This window comes from Cetorhinus maximus, chromosome 21 (assembly GCF_964194155.1).
Source record: "Cetorhinus maximus chromosome 21, sCetMax3.hap1.1, whole genome shotgun sequence".
NCBI classification, from domain to species: domain Eukaryota; kingdom Metazoa; phylum Chordata; class Chondrichthyes; order Lamniformes; family Cetorhinidae; genus Cetorhinus; species Cetorhinus maximus.
The window spans coordinates 30,979,827-30,998,102 of NC_135899.1; the positions used below are offsets into that span (position 1 = coordinate 30,979,827).

The 18,276-nt window shown below is 45.1% G+C and overlaps 1 protein-coding gene and 1 pseudogene across 2 annotated transcripts in view; both read left to right on the plus strand.

The window, feature by feature from the left end:
- The window catches only part of LOC144695825 (class I histocompatibility antigen, F10 alpha chain-like), a 211,871-nt pseudogene extending 193,650 nt beyond the window's left edge, over positions 1–18,221 (plus strand). The window contains exons 6-8 of the transcript XR_013580020.1: positions 12,792–12,824; positions 15,980–16,015; positions 17,366–18,221. The product of XR_013580020.1 is annotated as a class I histocompatibility antigen, F10 alpha chain-like (transcript). The remainder of the gene's footprint in view (positions 1–12,791; positions 12,825–15,979; positions 16,016–17,365) is intronic.
- On the plus strand, positions 86–10,625 carry LOC144695835 (class I histocompatibility antigen, F10 alpha chain-like). The gene is made up of 3 exons (XM_078566856.1): positions 86–270; positions 5,785–6,045; positions 9,377–10,625. Exons 1-3 carry the CDS (start codon positions 219–221, stop codon positions 9,673–9,675), a joined length of 612 nt encoding a protein of 203 aa, XP_078422982.1. The 5' UTR covers positions 86–218; the 3' UTR covers positions 9,676–10,625.
- Positions 18,222–18,276: the final 55 nt, after the last annotated feature.

The window sequence follows — 18,276 nt, forward strand, 5'->3', positions numbered from 1 at the left end:
TCCTGGTAACTGGTGACTAGTGACTGTTTATTTATTTCATTCGATATTGTTCTGAAACTATCCAATCATGCACCCTCTGATTCTGGGAAAAGGAAATGATCAAGTCTTGAGATAAACAGTTTGTGTTGTTTCTCCCCAGTCTATGAACAGTATTAGTTTCTCCCTCAGAGTGTTTCATTCCCAGTCCCTGATTGGAACAGGGACAGTGGATTCCCAGAATGTTGCTGATCCTTTTCTCCATCTCCCTGTGTATTTCCTGGGTCTCTCCCGGTAAGTACAGAATTCAGCCCTCCATTCTCACTCTCACTCTCTCTCTCTCTCTCTGGGGTTAATTGGAATGTTTTGGTGAGAGTTTGAAATGGGTGATGTTTGATCAGCCGCCTGTTATACAGCCAGCCTGATATTTTACACCATTGAAGTCAGCACAGTCTGTAAGACTCTGATGGGATTTGTGTCCAGCTCTCCTGACAGCAGGATGTAGAAACACCGAGAGCAGAGAAGCTGGGAGCAAATGGAAAATGCTTCAAATGGACACTTTTAATTTTCACATCGATTGGGAGAAGCAAAACAGTTTCATCACTCCCGGTCTAAACTCTTCAAAACACTACGGGGAGGAGAAGGATAATCCATGTTTAGCCCACCCCAGGATCAGCTGTGACGCCCTCATGGTTGAATAAACCAGTTTATCTCAGACCACCAACATCCTCCTGACCCTGTATAAAGGGGTGATTAAAAAGCTCTGTGAGGGACAGTGGAGACCCTGCTCTGGATTGTCCATCACCCTGTTTGACAGTCAGACTGTTCATATAGTGACTGTTCCCCCACTATGGTATCACACTTCATCCTTCCAAATATTCCTGTTTCTCTTCATTTCAACCTGGATTTCACTCACACCACATGTTCCCTGGTCATGATGACTGATATCATGCTGACAATCCTCAATGAAAAGATCAAGAATGGATAAGAGGAGTTGTAACGGAGAGCAGGGTGGGTGCAGGGTGGAGACTGACATGCCACTTTACCTCCTCTCTCCTCACTGTCCAGGGCCCCAAACTCTCCTTCCAGGTGAAGCAGTGATTCATTGCACTCTTTTCAATTTAGTTCACTCTATTCGCTGCTCACAATCTGGTCTTCTCTACATTGACAAGACCAAACGCAGACTGAGTGACCACTTTGCAGTGCAGAAGCCTGATCCTGACCTTTTGGTGTGTTTCCATTTTAATTCACCATCCTGTTCTCATGCCCGCATTCCTGTTCTCAGCCTGCTGTGATGTTCCAATGAACCCCAACACACGATGTAGGAACAGCACCTCATCTTCCAGTTAGACACTTTCCATCCTTATGGAATCAACATGGAATTCAACAACTTCAGACCATGAGCCCTGTCCTCCATTATAAATTTATTTTCTCCCACTGCCAGTCTGTATCTTGATTTCATCTTTTTACTTTCAGACAGTGGATGCAGAAGAAGTAGAAATGGGCATGAGTGAAAAGGAGAGTAGGGAAGGGAAATAGAGCAGTCTCCAACTTTTAAAAGAAGGAACCAGGATGGTAAACCAGCAGGGGCACAACCAGTGTGTTTTCAGTGTGTGAAGTCTGGGAATATGAGGGAATATTGTTGTCGTTCCAAAAAAAGCCAACAGAAGGCGATACAGTCAGAACAGTGTCTGCAGCCTTGAACGTGATAGGCCTCTGCTCAAACGTAATTGGTGAGAACCACATTGACTGCAAGAACTTTTTGTATAAAGGGAAAATGATGCCTTTTGTATCCCAGGCACCAGGAAAAGAGACCACTGTCCTCAGGATTAGCAGTTGGCTTCAAACACAGAGATGTCACCTGAACACAGGACAAACATCGCGGTGTTGGTAAAAGGACTTCCTGGCAAATGTTTACATCTTCCCTTATTTACCGTTTGCCTACACAGTAAGCTGGTCACCGATGTAGTGACGGTCGGGGTCTTTCTGTACTTCCCAATGCAGGGGGTCGGCCTATTGCTGGGCAGTGCCTTGTGGGGAAGAATGATATTGTTTCTAGAGGGTCTAGAACAGCCCACGGAGATGGAGCAACTGAGGGGAAGAAGCAAAATTCTGCAGCTGCAGCGGGCTGAGGCGGTCCCAAAATCCCAACAGGGGACAATAGGGCCAGTAAAGTGAAAGAGGCTAAAGGAAAGCCAGTAGGATTTAAGGATTTAAGGAAGCCAAGGCAGAGGAATGTAAAGGAGCTGAGGTAAAAGCAGCAGAGGTCAAAGGGAATGTACCAGAGGTCTGGTTGGCAGGAATGGTGTTTAAGGATCTAAACAAGGACAGGGAAAGTACCCAAACACTATTCCTCAAGGACTCAAGAGTCGAACTTGAGTTTCCACATGGCCCAAAACGCACTGAAGACTATGGCCTGAATTTTCAGTCCTGTGACATGACCACAGGCTCAGGACAATTCCCTGCTCCACAAACCCTACCTGGAGAAAAGTGTCCTGGGAGGTAGGGTTTTGGTACCGGGGGTAGAGGGGAGGAGATGTTGGCGGGAGGGTGAAAATGGGAATCATGGTGGGCGACCCCAGAAAGAGTTCGCAAGGTGCCAGGTGTGGAGGTCCACTGGTCGAAAGAACGACCTCAGTGCTCCAGCGCTTTATAGAAGAAACCCATCCACTCCGCCCCACCATGGCCCCTGATACCCTCTGTACCAACTAATGCCATTCACTCACCCCACCGTGGCCCCTCATACTCTCTGTACCAACTAATGCCATTCACTCACCCCACCATGGCCCCTCATACCCTCTGTACCAACTAATGCCATTCACTCACCCCACCATGGCCCCTCATACCCCCTGTGCCATCTAATGCCATTCACTCACCCCACTATGACCCCTCATACCCTCTGTACCAACTAATGCCACTCACTCACCTCCCCATGGCCCATTATAACTCCTGTACCAACTAATGCCAACTCTTGTCAATCCATGCCCCCCATCCACCACCCTTTTCTCTTTTACCTACCATGCCAACCCACCCAGTATCCATTATGGGTAGTCCTCAGGACCAATGCTGAGATTACAGCTTTTGAGTGTCTATTGATGAATTTGGTATTTCAAAAAAACACTCCCATTGTTAAGAACCTATTCATTACATTTAACTTCCTTTATTCCATTATGAAAACAGGCATTTGAATTCATCGTCTCACCTCAAAGAGTTTATAACCACTTGCAGCTGTCAATCAAACTGTGAACTGACAGGCACCCCACTGTGATAATGAAAGGCTGTGCAATCAGCCATGCAGCACTAACCCTGTAATGATCCATCACAGACTTGTGGCAACAGAGAGAAAGGCAAAAACTGACATTTTCTAATAAGGCAGACAGTGTTTTTTAAATATTGAAAGGGCAGGAGGTTAAAATGCCTTGACAGCTTCACAGTCCTCTTGATGGTTTGCTTGACAGTTCTCTTGCCAGCTCCTTAGAGCTTGACAGTTCCAATGAATTTATGCATTTTTTGTGCATATTCATGTCTACTTTTAAAAATTTGAAAGGGCACCTTACCTCTCCCAAAGCGCACCTGACCTTTCCAAAAGGACACCTGACCCTTCCAAAAGGTGTCTTGGAATCATATGCAAAGGGGTACCTTACCTCTCCGAAAGCGTACCCTACTCCTCCAAAACACTCTGGCAGCTTTAGACTTTCCCCCACCAGGTCTAAATTGCACCAGTCATGTTTTGGACATCCCACTAATCACATCAGCCTTTAACAAGTGCAGTTGCCTCCGTGAATCGCAGGTGTGCATTTTAGAACTTACCCCCATTCCCCAACACCTAACAACCCCCATGAAAATTATGACTGCTGGGTCCAGGGGCGGGACTTCCAGATTCAGGCCTTCGCTGCCGTTTCCATAATGACAGAGAGTCTCTCTGTCTGCCCGCTACTTCAGGCTGTATGTCTGGAGGAACGTCAATATGTCTATTGGTATTAAAATGCCCAAACTCCTATAAACAAATGCTAGTGAAAATCCAACACAGTTTGAGTACACATAACAGGGAGTTCAAAATGGAAAAAGGATAGAAGGCACAAGGTTCCTGAACTAAAGCCTTTTGAGAGGCAAACTTCAAGGCCCAAAAGAAAGTCATTAAGAGAGTACCTCATCCAAAAAAGGACAATGAGGAACTGAAAGCTGAAACAGAAAGATTGGCTGCTGCAGACAGTGACAGCTGGAGCAGTTGGAAGATGGATGTGTGGATACCTGAATGAGAGCAGAGTGTGGGCTTGAGATGTTCATGTTTCTCTTGCTTCACCAGGAAAACCAGGGAAAAAATGTAATCCAGGTTCCTTTTTGTTTCTGTGCGGCCGGGATGTGTCAGCTCAGCACTATCTTGTCATGTTCCTCACTTTTAAGTATGAGCTTTATTCAATGTGGATACTTTGGAATTAACTTTCCCTATATAAAGTGGGCAATGCGCTACACTGTGCTACAAAGGTGATTGTCCAAGGTCAGATGACCTCCCCTGTGACTTTAAAAACCGACTCACTGTATAATAGAGACAATAGGGCACATCCCAGGTGAAAAATTGTTAATTACAAATAATCTGAGATCATCAAAAGGCATTCCCAATTCTGTTTTATTTATTCACGGGATGTGGGCGTCGCTGGCTGGGCCAGCATTTATTGCCCATCCTTAATTGCGCTTGAGAAGGTGGTGGTGAACTGCCTTCTTGAACTGCTGCAGTCCATGTGGTGTAGGTACACCCAGAGTGCTGTTAGGGAGGGAATTCCAAGATTTTGACCCAGCGACAGTGAAGGAACGGTGATATATTTCCAAGTAAGGATGGTGAGTGACTTGGAGGGGAACTTCCAGGTGGTGGTGTTCCCATGTGTCTGCTGCCCTTGTCCTTCTAGATGGTGGAGGTTGTGGGTTTGGAAGGTGCTGTCGAAGGAGCCTTGGTGAGTTTCTGTTTTTGAAACAAAGAAGGTGATCGTCTGAACCTCCTCAGGGTGAATGTCTTAAAACAATAAAGCAGAATGTGGCTTATTAACCTGGTGACACCACCACAATTTCAAAAAGGAACAGTGAGAAGTCACATGGTAGGGCAGTCACGTTTATCTCCTTTTAATCTATATCTGCTGTCTGCAGAAAGATAGGGTAGAAAGGACAAGAACATCTATGCCTTAAGGACTGGGGGCTATAACATCGTGAGGTCTCTGTGCCTGTATCACTTTACGATCAAGAGTACAGCGTACTGGCCTCCTTCATTCTGAGACTACAAGCAACCAGCTTCATGACCTGCATGAAGTCCTCAAGAGAATCCTGAAAACAACTGTGGCCTTACACTTTGTCTGTTAAATTCATTCAAACTACACTTGAAGAGTAAGCACATCTTTTTATCAGATTTGTAACACATGTTTTCCCAAACAAGACAATCATGTGAATTATGAACTATTCCTTTTGTTAAAAACTTGGAAAAGTGCACTATTCTATGCAACCGTACTTTGCTTGAGTGTGTTTGTGTGTGTGTATGTGTGAGTTGGTGCCGTAGCGTTAGATTTCAGGGTGAATGATTAATCATGCAACCACCTTTATTTAAACCCACAGGAATCTTGCTGCTGGTTATTCACATTGTGCACACTCTAAGACGTTAAACACATACACACACACACACACAAAAACACACCTCTTCTTATCAAAAGCTTACTGATTACAGACAGTTGGGAAGGGAACAGGAATTTCAGCAGTTCTCTCTCACTCTATCCGTAACAGTGTGTAAATGTTTATTAAGCTACCTTTAATTTTTTTGTTTTCCAGACACCAATTCATTGACTACGATATATATGGCAGTCTCTGGAATCACAGGATTTCCTGAGGTTTCAAAAGTTACTCTGGTCAATGGAGTTCAAGTTAATTATCGTGATAGTAATAGTCGACAGACCATCCCCAGGCTGCAGGTCATGGCAGACGGTATCAATGTGGAATTCTGGGAACATCTCACAGATCTGAGCAACAAACAATCAGACATGGCGGGAGAGAATCTAAATACAATAATGAAGAATACAAACCAGACATCCGGTAAGATCAGAGATGTAGAATCATCCATTGATAGTCCTGTTTGATCAGGGCTGGACAGGTCCCCAGCCATAGCTATACTGCAGACTGTGACACTGGGGTGTACAGTGTGTGGGACACCATGAATCATGTACAAATGGAGGGTTATTCAGTCCCCTCTCCCTATCCTGATTGAGATATTTGAGATTATCAAGGACAGAGGCACTCACTCATGGATGGAGAATGTGAGGAGAACAATCCACAGATATTAACATATTGAGCATGTGTGTGTAGGGAGGAGGCCTCGATGTTCCTGCTCAAACAATGACAGGTTAACTGTTTGTACTTACACAGTAACTCAGATAGTGGAAATGTGATTCTGTATTAACCTAATGTGAGTTTCCCGTGATTCACCATTCACCAAGATTTTGGATTTGGGAACACTTTAGAAACTCTACCTTCTCTTGCAAAGTTCTAGCCTGTGCAATCTGGAGGACACAGAATACAAACCCATGGTGGGTTCTCAGTTCATGAGTGCACTCGGTACCAGTATCATGTGCTCTGCATGTAGTTGATTGTATTAGTCTTGTTAGAATCTCCGGAGAGACTGTTTATTTTACAGAGAAATTCAGGTACCAGGTCAAACCTGGGCAAGGAAACCTCCTGCTGATTACCACTTCGTGCCCCCATGACCCTCAGTTGATAAACCAGTGCTTCTCCATGTTGAACACCACTTGGAGGAAGCACTGAGGTCAGGCAAGGGCACAGAATGTATGCTGGGTGGGGGACTTCAATGTCCATCACCAAGAGTGGCTCGGTAGCACCACTACTGACCGAGTCTCAAAGGACATAGCTGCTAGACCAGATCTGTGACGAGTGGTGAGGGAACCAACAAGAGGGAAAAACCTACTTGACCTTGTCTTCAGCAACCTGCCTGCCACAGATGCATCTGTCCAGGACAGTGTCGGCAGGAGTGACCACCGCACAGTCACTGTGGAGATGAAGTCCCGTCTTCACATTGAGGATATCTTCCATCGTGTTGTGTGACACTACCACCGTGCCAAATGGGATAGATTTCAAACAGATCTAGCAAATCAAAACAGGGCACCCAGGAGATGCTGTAGGCCATCATCAGCAGCAACAACAATCTGTAACCTCATGGCCCAGCATATCCCTCACTCTACCATTAGCATCAAGGGAGCATTAGACCGAGTGTGGAATCAAGGAGCCCTAGCAAAACTGGAGTCACTGGTAATCAGGGGGAAAACTTTCCACTGGTTGGAGTTATACTTAGCACAAAGAAAGATGGTGGTGGTAGTTTGAGGTCCGTCATCTCAGCCCCAGGACATCACTACAGGAGTTCCTCAGGGCAATGTCCTAGGCCCAACCATCTTCCTCTGCTTCATCAATGAACTTAAAATAGCCGTTTGGTAGCACAGAGCTTGAGTATTAGTGAAAAAAGAGACCTGTCAAAGCTTTTTGTCTTGCACTCATCAGGGCACTCGCAAGAATACCGATATAAGAGGGAAAACAACAATTTATACATTATGTGAAGAGAGTGCTGATTTGTTGGCAAATGACATTGCCATGGAGAATACACACTGATGGTGACTGACAGTTAACTGCCAAGCATTGTTTGAAATTTAAACCAGGCAGCTTGAACCTGATTGGTCAAGGTATTGCCCTGAGGAATGAGTCAGCGAATGGCTGTCACTTATTTTGTTGAGTTGAAACATGCATAATGTGTGTACATATTCTTTCGGCTGCAAAGAACAGGGCCCTGTGTGTTAATATGTGTAGCTTTCAGTACACACCAATGCGCCACACTGCGACCCTGACTAAGAATCCTAAATTGACTGTCAGCGTAATTCTCAGCACACTGAGGATTATTTACTGAATGTTGTCCAATCGTGGAATCACATCTAGTGTTGGACACTGTGGTTTTGAGTTTTGCAAGCACGGGCTGGTTGGGTATGATCTGTACCTTGCCCGTTGTGAACAGCAGAAGGAACGTGCTGTTTGATATGACCCACCAGTCTTTGGGATGTATGGCCTACATACCGAGCATCACATGGTCACTACAATTCATATACCACAGTACTCATTTGTGTGATAGGCAGAATGCCTTGTTGGCTTGATGGCAGCATCCTGTTAGTGGTGAATACCACTCGTGTTGCTGCTGCATAGTAGCAGTGTGAAACAGCTAGCTTCACCTGTTGCTCATCGTTTTGAGATACCTTGTCCTTCCAGGGTAACCTGAGGTAGACTGGGCACTTTTCAATGCTGAAAGTGACAGTCTTAGGCCCGTCCATGAGTTTGTGTGATATACAGTGTGAAATGATCTGATCAGGGTAACCATTATCCTGCAGGATGCTTTAATGTGCCCTATTTCAGCATCAAGCTTGCATGCTGAACAAATGGCTCGAGCTCTATTTACGAAGTTGCCGATAAGGCCAATCTTATAGCGTGTGGGACCGCAAGAGTCCCAGTGTGGGTATTGACCAGTGAAGGTAGGCTTGCGATAGACCGTGGTAGAGACCCCCCACAACAGATTTCTCAACTAGTACGTCAAGGAAGGGGAGTTCATTTGACTGCTCCATTTCAAAGGTGAATTTGAGAGCAGGATGGAGTCCATTAAGACAGGTAAGGAAATTGTTACATGCAACTGCAGATTTAAATATAGCAAATGTAGCATCCACACATCAGAAATATGCAATGGTGGTGGTCCTAGATCGCAAATATCTCTGGCTTCCTTAAGTGGAACATTGGTGAATAGACTAGCAATGTCAAATGAGCACATGGACACAGCATTGCTATCGATACACAAGCCCTGTATGGCCATCGCAAATGCAAAGGAGTCCCTCACCATGTATGTGGAGAACCTGGTCCATACTGATTGTAACAATTTGCCCAACCATTTGGCCAATTCATGTTGTGCGGAGCCAGTCATAGATTAGATGGTGCGTAGGGGACATCACTTTTGTGTGTCTTAGGCACCCCATACGTACATGGACACAGCGAGCCGTGAGGATGAGCCCTGTAATATATATCACGTGGCAGCTCATCACTCTTACACAAGTCCAGCAGGCATTTCTTTTTAGCTTACTTTCGAGCAGGGCTCTCCGGTCATGTTGACCGACAGGTCCAATGGATATCAATTTGGATCTGTCATTTAGAATGGGGTGTATTATGCTGATATAGTCACACTTGTTAAGAATGACTATTCCTGTCCCTTTGTCAGGTTTTCTGTTTCTATTTCAGATTTCCACCATCCGCAGCATTTTGCTTTTATCTCAGTGTAATAATTACAAACCTCCAGTCCACTGATTATTCATCATCATTTGCTCTCTGACAGGAATCCACATTTTCCAATGGATAGAGATTGTTGAGGTCACTGAAGACGGCTCCATGAAGAGATCGATGCGAGTTGGATTTGATGGAAAGGATTATATTAGTTTAGAGGCAGACAGAATGAGATGGGTCACAACCAATCACTTTGCAGTGAAGACTGAGGAGAAATGGGATTCGGACGAATCCTGGAACAAGTATTGGAAATGGAGTATAGAAGAAATAGGTGTACAGAATTTAAAAAGATATTTCGAAGCTGGAAAGGAGCATTTTGAAAGAAAAGGGAATTTTAATCCCATGTTGTGATCGAACTTCACTGGTCTATGAAAGCGTTCTCCCATTCCATTCAGTGTCTGTCTATTGTTTGTGTTTTCACCCTTTCCCATTACAGTTCAGCCTGAAGTGTTCATCTCCAGAAGTGATCCCAATAGTCAGTACAAGCCGCTCATTCTCTCCTGCCTGGTTACTGGGTTTTATCCTGTAGACATCGAGGTGAGCTGGCTAAGGGATGGAGAGGTAATGTCTGAGACACTATCCTCGGGGGTTCGACCCAACCACGATGGGACCCATCAGATCCAGAAAGAGATTGAAATAAATGCTGTGGTTGAGGAACAATACTCCTGTCAAATTGAACACTGCAGCCTGGCAGAGACCAAGCTGTCTCAGTGGGGTAACAAACTGTACTGGATGTGTGCGCGCGTGCGTGCGTGTGTGTGTGTGTGTGTGTGTGCGTGTGTGTATGTGTGTTTGTGTGCGTGTAACATATGAACAGGACTAGGCCATTCTGACCACTGAGTCTGCTCCACCGTTCAGTGGGATCCTGACTGATCTGTACCTCAGCTCCATTTACTCCCTATTGCTCCTTATCTCTCGCTGCTCTTACACAACAAAAATCTTCCCCTCTCAGTGTTGACAAAGTCAGTTGACCGTCAGCATCCACAGTCTATCTGTGAGAGAACGTTCCAGATTTCCACTGCCCATTTGAATTCTTTGCTGGAATGTGCCCATCACTGGCAAGGTCAGCATTTGTTTCCCATCCTTCACTGATCTGACCAGCCGAGTGCCTTGCTAGGCCATTTCAGAGGGTGGGTAAGAGGCAGCCACATTGCTCTGGGTCTGAAGCCACATATAGATCAGAGCAGGTCAGGACAGCCAATTGCCTTCCCTAAAGGACATGAGTGACCAAATGGGTTTCTGTGACAATCGATGGTAGTTTTCAAGTCACGATTTTTTAAATAAATTGAAATTTAAACTCCACCAGCTGGTGTGGCAGTATTTGAGACTGGGTTCCCAAGAATACTCCTGGGCCTCAGGATGACTCATCCAGTCACATTAACTCAATGTGTGGAAAGAATTTCCTGATTTCACTTCTAAATAACCTCACTCTAATTTGAAGATGATTCTCTCTTGTTCTGGATTCCATCACCAGAGAAAATAGTTTCTCTCTCTCAACCCTATCGTTCCTTTATCATTTTAAACATCTCCATCAGATCATTATTCACCCTGTTAAACACAAGGAAATACATGTCAGCTTTATAGAACCTGTCCTCATAACTGAATCCTCTGAGCTGTGGGATCATTCTGCTGAATCTACACTGTTCCCCCTCCAAGGCCAGTATATCTGATGTGAGGTTTGGTGTCCAGAACTGAATGTCATTCTCCAGATGGAGTCTGACAAAAGCTCTGTACAACTGAAGCATCATTTCCTCACTTTGTGTTCAAACCCCCTTGAGATAAAGGACAACAGCCCATTAGCCTTTCTGATTGATTTTTTATAACAGTGAATACGCTTTTAGTGATTTGTGTACATGGCCATCCACATCTCTGATTTTTTACAGCTCCTAGACTCTCAACATGATGAAAATATACCATTTTGTCTTTCCCAGATTTAATGTGGATGATCCCACACTTCCCCACATTGGGGATAACTGCGGCAGATGGAATTCACTCATCTAGCTGTCAATGTCCCTTCACTGTGTCTCCTAACTTAGTGTCATCTGTAAACTTGGATCAACAACTCTCTGTTCCTGCATCCAAGTCATGAATATAGATGGTGAAAAGCTGAGGCCCCAGTACAGATCCCTGGGGAATACATCTTATCACATCCTGCCAATGTCCCCAGTCAGATCTGGAAATCGATCCGGGAACAGAGAGACAATCCTGATATTATTCAAATGTGTTTCAGAAATTCCTGAAAACAGTGGACAACTCCTGCATCCTGGAATTGTAACAGGATTAGTGATCGCAGGAATTTTTATATTCAGGATAATTGAAATGTTCATTTGGAAAAGGCAACGGAGAGGTAAGAATCTAAGAGAGCGGAATGTGGAACTGAGGGGACAGAGTGAGTGTGGGGGAATCTCCAGTACTGGGAGCACAGGACACTGAGAGGGGAGAGTGAGAGAGAGGTGAATGTGGAACTGAGGGGACAGAGTGAGTGTGGGGGAATCTCCAGTACTGGGAGGACAGGACACTGAGAGGGGAGAGTGAGAGAGAGGGGAATGTAGAACTGAGGGGACAGAGTGAGTGTGGGGGAATCTCCAGTACTGGGAGTACAGGACACTGAGAGGGGAGAGTGAGAGAGAGGGGAATGTGGAACTGAGGGGACAGAGTGAGTGTGGGGGGATCTCCAGTACTGGGTATACAGGACACTGAGAGGGGAGAGTGAGAGAGAGGGGAATGTGGAACTGAGGGGACAGAGTGAGTGTTGGGGGGATCTCCAGTACTGGGTGTACAGGACACTGAGAGGGGAGAGTGAGAGAGAGGGGAATGTGGAACTGAGGGGACAGAGTGAGTGTGGGGAATCTCCAGTACTGGGAGTACAGGACACTGAGAGGGGAGAGTGAGAGAGAGGGGAATGTGGAACTGCGGGGACAGAGTGAGTGTGGGGGGATCTCCAGTACTGGGAGTACAGGACACTGAGAGGGGAGAGTGAGAGAGAGGGGAATGTGGAACTGCGGGGACAGAGTGAGTGTGGGGGGATCTCCAGTACTGGGAGTACAGGACACTGAGAGGGGAGAGTGAGAGAGAGGTGAATGTAGAACTGAGGGGACAGAGTGAGTGTGGGGGAATCTCCAGTACTGGGAGTACAGGACGCTGTGTTTAATGGAACTGATTTAATTCCCACACACAGATACACAGGTATAAACACGTCTTATTCCCTGTCTGAACTTCCTTTGTGTGATCAGCCCAGACCAGGTGTAATATTGATCATTAAACCCACCACACACACTCACATCCTCACCTACTGAATATCGATGGAATGGGAGAGATCGACAGGATCTCCATAAAGTGTAAGGATGGAGGGGAATGTGGGAATGAGTATTTCTTACCCAATCTCCATTCCCTCACACTTGTTGTGATCTCACTCTCTGAGAATGGATTATTCCCCATTCTAACTGACATTTATTTTGCTTCTGCAGATTCACCAAGTGTGACCTACACAACAGCTCAGAGTAAGTGACTGAGGGACAGATTGTTGGGATTGAAATAGGAGGGATTGAAAGTTGTATCATTAGATTCTCCTGGGAGTAACTCATGTGGAACTGTATCAAATGCCTTTTGGAACCCGTGTTCACCACATCAACATCATTGCCCTCATCAATCCTCTTTGTTATCGGTTCGAAAAACTCAAGCAGGCTAGCTAAACATGATTTTCCCTTAAGAAATTCATGCGATCTTTCTTTAATTAACCTGCATTTCTCCACATGACACTTTATCCTGATTTATTGTTTCTAGAAATTTCCCCAGCATCGAAGTTAAACTGACTGGTCCTTACACCCTTTTTTGAAGATTTGCCATTCTCCAGTCCTCTGGCACCACCCCTGAGTCTATGGAAGATGAAAAATTATGGCCAGTGCCTCCGCAATTTCCACTCTCACTTCTCACAGTATCCTTGGGTGCATCACATCCAGTCCCAGTGCCTTATCAACTCTAAGTGCAGACAGCCTATCTGATGCCTCCTCCTTTTCAATTTTAAACCCCTCTGGTGTCCAAATTACATTCTCTTTTACCATGGCTTGTTTGGCACCTTCTTCCTTTGTAAAGACAGATACAAAATATTCATTTAATACCTCAGCTATTCTCTCTGCCTCCATGTGTAAAACCTCTTTTTGGTCCTCATCACCCCTACACCTCCTTTTATCCATCCTTTTACTATTTATCTGCAAATATAAGACTTTGGGTTTCCCTTTTATATTACCTGCCTGTCTCTTTTCATACTCACTCTTTGCTTCTATTTTTTACTTCTTCACCTCTCCCTTGAGCCTTCTATATTCAGCCTGGTTCTCAGTGTTAGTTTCTGCCTGACACCTGTCACAAGCACACGATCTTAATTTCTACATCCTTTGTCATCCAGGCAGCTCTGGGTTTGTTTGCTCTACCTTTCCCTTTCAAGGGAATATACCTTGACTGTGCCTGAACTATCTCTTCTTTGCAGGTTGTCTGTTGACTATTGGGTGTTTTTCCGCCAACCTTTTACTCCAATTTATTCCAATTTTTCCATAGTTAGCCTAAACCTTATGATACAATGATCATTATCCTTGAAATGCTTTCCTATTGCTACTTGATCCACTTGGCCACCTCATTCCCAGGAACCAGGTCTAGTTGTGCCTCCATTCTTGTTGGACTGGACATATACTGCTGGAGGAAATTTTCCAGCACACATTGTAGGAATTCCACCTTCTCTGCCCTTCACGCTAATACTATCCCAGTCTATATTTGGATAATTAAATTTCCCAATTACAAGTACAATATAATTTCTGGACCTCTCTGTAATTTCCTTGCAAATTTGTTCCTCTACATCCTTCCCATTGCTTGTGGTCCTACAGCATATACAGAGCAATGTAACTGCAGCCTTTTTGTTACTTATCTCTCGCCTCACACCTTCTCTCCTTGACCCCTCTGGGTCATCCTCATTCTCCAGCACAACAATACTTCCCTTAAACAACAGCACCACCCTCCTCCTTTTCATCCTTTCCTATCTTTCCTGAACACCTTGTATCGAGGGATGTTTAATGCCCAGTCGTGCAGTTCTTTGTGCCAGGACTCTGATATCGGCACAACATCGCAATTCCCCATGGTAACCTGCACCTGAAACTCACCAATCTTATTTATCACACTCTGTACATTCACACACATGCACTGTAACCCTGATTTAGACTCCATTAATTTCTTTTATTCTGACCGCAACTATTAACTTAATATTCCCTGCCCTAGTGTGATCTATCTTTTCCAATATTCTGTGCACCTTGGCATCTCCTGCTTCCCATATCCCTGCCGGGTTAGTTTAAAACCTTCCCAACCTCCCGTGGAAAACATCAGGCTGTTTCCTTGGAACAGAGAAGGTTAAGAGGTCATTGAATAGAGATTTTCCAGATGATGAAAGGTTTTGATAGAGTAGATGGAGAAAAATGATTCTGTCTGGTGAGTGATCGATAACGAGAGGTTATAGATTTACTATCATTGCTCAGTGATCCAGAGAGGAGAAGAGGAGAAATGTTTTTCACTCTGGGAGTTGTCGGGATCTGGAACGCTGCACCTGAAAATGTGGTGGGAGCTGATCCCATAAGTAATATTGAAAGGGGGTTGAACAGATACTTGAGGATGAGGAACTTACAGGGATAAAGACAAGAAGCGGGAATCTGGGACAAAGCATAATGGTTGTTTCAAAGAGCCAGCAGGGGAAGATGGGCAGAATGGTTTCCTCTTGGGCTGAAAGTTTCTATGATTCTAGGGGACTTCACTTCAACTCAGTTACAATTCCACATTCCCACTTCATTCCCAGATCCCTTGATCCCCTCAGTGCTGCAGAATCGATGGATCTCGGTGCTGAATGTACTCATCACCTGATCACCCACAACCCTCTGGATAGACAATTCCAAAGATTCACAACTCTCTGAGTGAAGACATTTCCCCATCTCAGCCCAAACTGACAGATCCCTTATCCTGAGACTGGGAATCCTGGACCTAGACTCTCCAGACAGGGGAAAGAATTAATGTCTTCCCATCAAATTCTCTCAGAATTTTATCTGTTTCAATGAGATCACATCTTATCTGAGTCAACACTGGAGAAGATAGGAATGTTCTACTCAAATTCCACAGTGGGATTCACTGTCTTTCTCCAGTCAATTATCCTCCACTACCTCAAACTCTACTACCTCACTCTTCAGTCCCTCACCCTCCTTTCCCTCACCCTCCACTCCCTCTGTGTTCATTCACCATGTGTGGGTCAGTTTAGTTAATGCTGGGAGGTGATTAAGAGGGGAGTTGAGGAGAAATGTTTTCACCCAGAGGGTGGGAGTCTGGAACTCACTGCCTGAAAAGGTGGTTGAGTCAGAAACTCTCGTAACATTTAAGAAGTATTTAGATATTCACTTGCATTGCCATAGCCTCCAGCGCTATGGGCCAAGTGCTGCAAAATAGGATGAGTGTAGTCTGGCCTTTGTTGACCGACGTGGACACGATGGGCCGAATGGCCTCATTTGGTGCTGGAAACATATATGAGCCGATGAGTGAATGGATCTTGGGCCCAGTGAGTGATATAGAATGTCTCACACTCTCGGTTCTTATATGTTATCCTGTTTCTCACCTTCTGTTTTCATTTTCTCAGCTTCTGATGCCTCTGTTCCAGAACCTTCCTGATACAGTAAGTGACATCTTCAATTTTCAATATTGATGTATTAGTAACATTTCCACTCTGCTCCTGATGCTCTCACCCTCCCAGACACTGTTAAAACCTGTCAGACTAATTTCACTGCCCTCCTGACCCTGTCTCACCCTCCCAGACACTGTTAAAACCTGTCAGACTAATTTCACTGCCCTCCTGACCCTGTCTCACACTCCCAGACACTGTTAAAACCTGTCCAACTAGTTTCACTGCCCTCCTGACCCTGTGTCACCCTCCCAGACACTGTTAAAACCTGTCAGACTAATTTCACTGCTCTCCTGACCCTGTCTCACCCTCCCAGACACTGTTAAAACCTGTCAGACAAATTTCACTCCCCTCCTGACCCTGAACCGATTGCCCTGTTTCTGTCTATTCCTTACCGCGTGGGTTTACTGTGTTCCACTGCAGGACATTCCCAGAGCCTCATTGATGAATAAGTGGATTTGCCTGTTCTAGTGTGAACATGGACATCATCGTCCATCCTTCCATATCACAGCAGAAATACAGAATCACAGCTCATGTTTACACTGAGTTCTTTGATGATGAAGATGTATTTTTCCTGGGAATGTGTTTCCAGAGATTGATTGATCCCGGATCCTCCAGATCGGGATCCTGATTCTTCAAGTGAGGTGGAGGTGAAGAGTCTCCAGTGTCTCAGTAATGAGAAGTGTGGGCTACCGAGTAAAGTTAGTGTCTTGGTGTGGAAGGAGGTGACAGAGAGTGTGACTGCTAACTGCACTGTTCCATGGTCCACACAGCAATGTCGAAAGAAATGGAATGAGTTCACACAATCTGACGGGGTTTGTAGAGTTCTTGCAGTTTTTATCATTTAAATGTTCATTGAAGATTTAATGGGTAATGAAGTGAAGATCCTGTGAATGGGTTTATGGCTTGGTCAGGGGTGGATGATGTCAAGTGGTGGGAAAATTCAGTTCCCTTGGGTGACATGTTTACTAAATGTTTGTAAAGGTCTCTTATCTGCAACCTACAGAATAGGAGCGTGAAATTGTCATCAAACTACCTGACAGGTCTTATGCAAACCAGCAAGTGTTATTATATGTCTGTTTCGAGTGAGATGGGTCATAATGTCCGGCAGTGCTCATTACCCGCGGGTGGAGTGGTCTTTCTGAAGGATCTGAATGAGGATGAAGAGAGGGTCAGACAGCTGCTGGAAATCAGTAATACTTCACTGAGTGGTGACCAAGCAGATATTGGAGTGAGGAAAGGTGAGTGTCAGCAGCTGGGTGTTTAAACCAGGTCTGAGCACACGAGCTTCTGTGATGTGACAAAGGAAAGTGAATCCTCATTGTAAATGTTTTCTCCTGACAGGTGCTGTCTTTGGACACAGCGGCTGGAGGTGTTGGTGAGTCAGTGAGAGCAGACCAGGGGGCTGAAAGGGAACCTGGAGAAGACACTGAGCCCCGGGTCACAGAGGGAAGTGAGACACTGACTGAGCTGGGCGGGGAAGGGGAGTCACATCCAGACGAACAGGAGTGTGAGCACCCTGGGTGGGAGGGCAGGTGAAGTGACACTGTCTCTCCTGCCCCCATGTTGCACCTTCAGCATTGCAGTGATACAAATAACCCCAATAGAGCCACTCCTGACAGCTCCAAGTACAGAAACAGAGCAGGACCACGAGACAGCAGCTGGACCTCGAATGGATGCAGCTTCTGGTCAGCAGCTCCCCAGTGAGGAGTTATCAGCTGCTGGGCATGTCTCTGGCACAAGAGGGGGCAGGACACGGGTACGGGGAAGATGCAGGGGGCATTAGGGTGGCAGCTCTTGCAGAGTGGACGTCTTTATCTCCCCCCCTCCCCCTTTGTGACAGTGACCCTCAGGAACAGAGAGGGGGGGGTTTGTTGCTGTTACATTTTGAGGAAATGTTTGTGTTGTCTTATTTAATGAGAATTCTATTTGTAAATTATAAATTGTTGGTGTTCTATTTGAGTCTGTTGTTGTTATATTTACCCATCATCCTGGAGTCATTCTAAATAATTCAAAATAACTTTTATTTACGTGAAACATTTAAGATTACAACAATTTACAAAGTAGAGAAATAACTCATTAACATAAATGTTATTTAATGTTTTAGACCAATTTTCTGAGGTTTACATTGTTCAACACTGATTACCTCGAAGGTCTTGCAATGGGGATTTGCTGTTAAAATAAAATGTCACTTGTTTCACTCTCCATCTACACTGTTCTTTGGTCTGATTTCCTGGGGGAGGGAGAGGGATTTT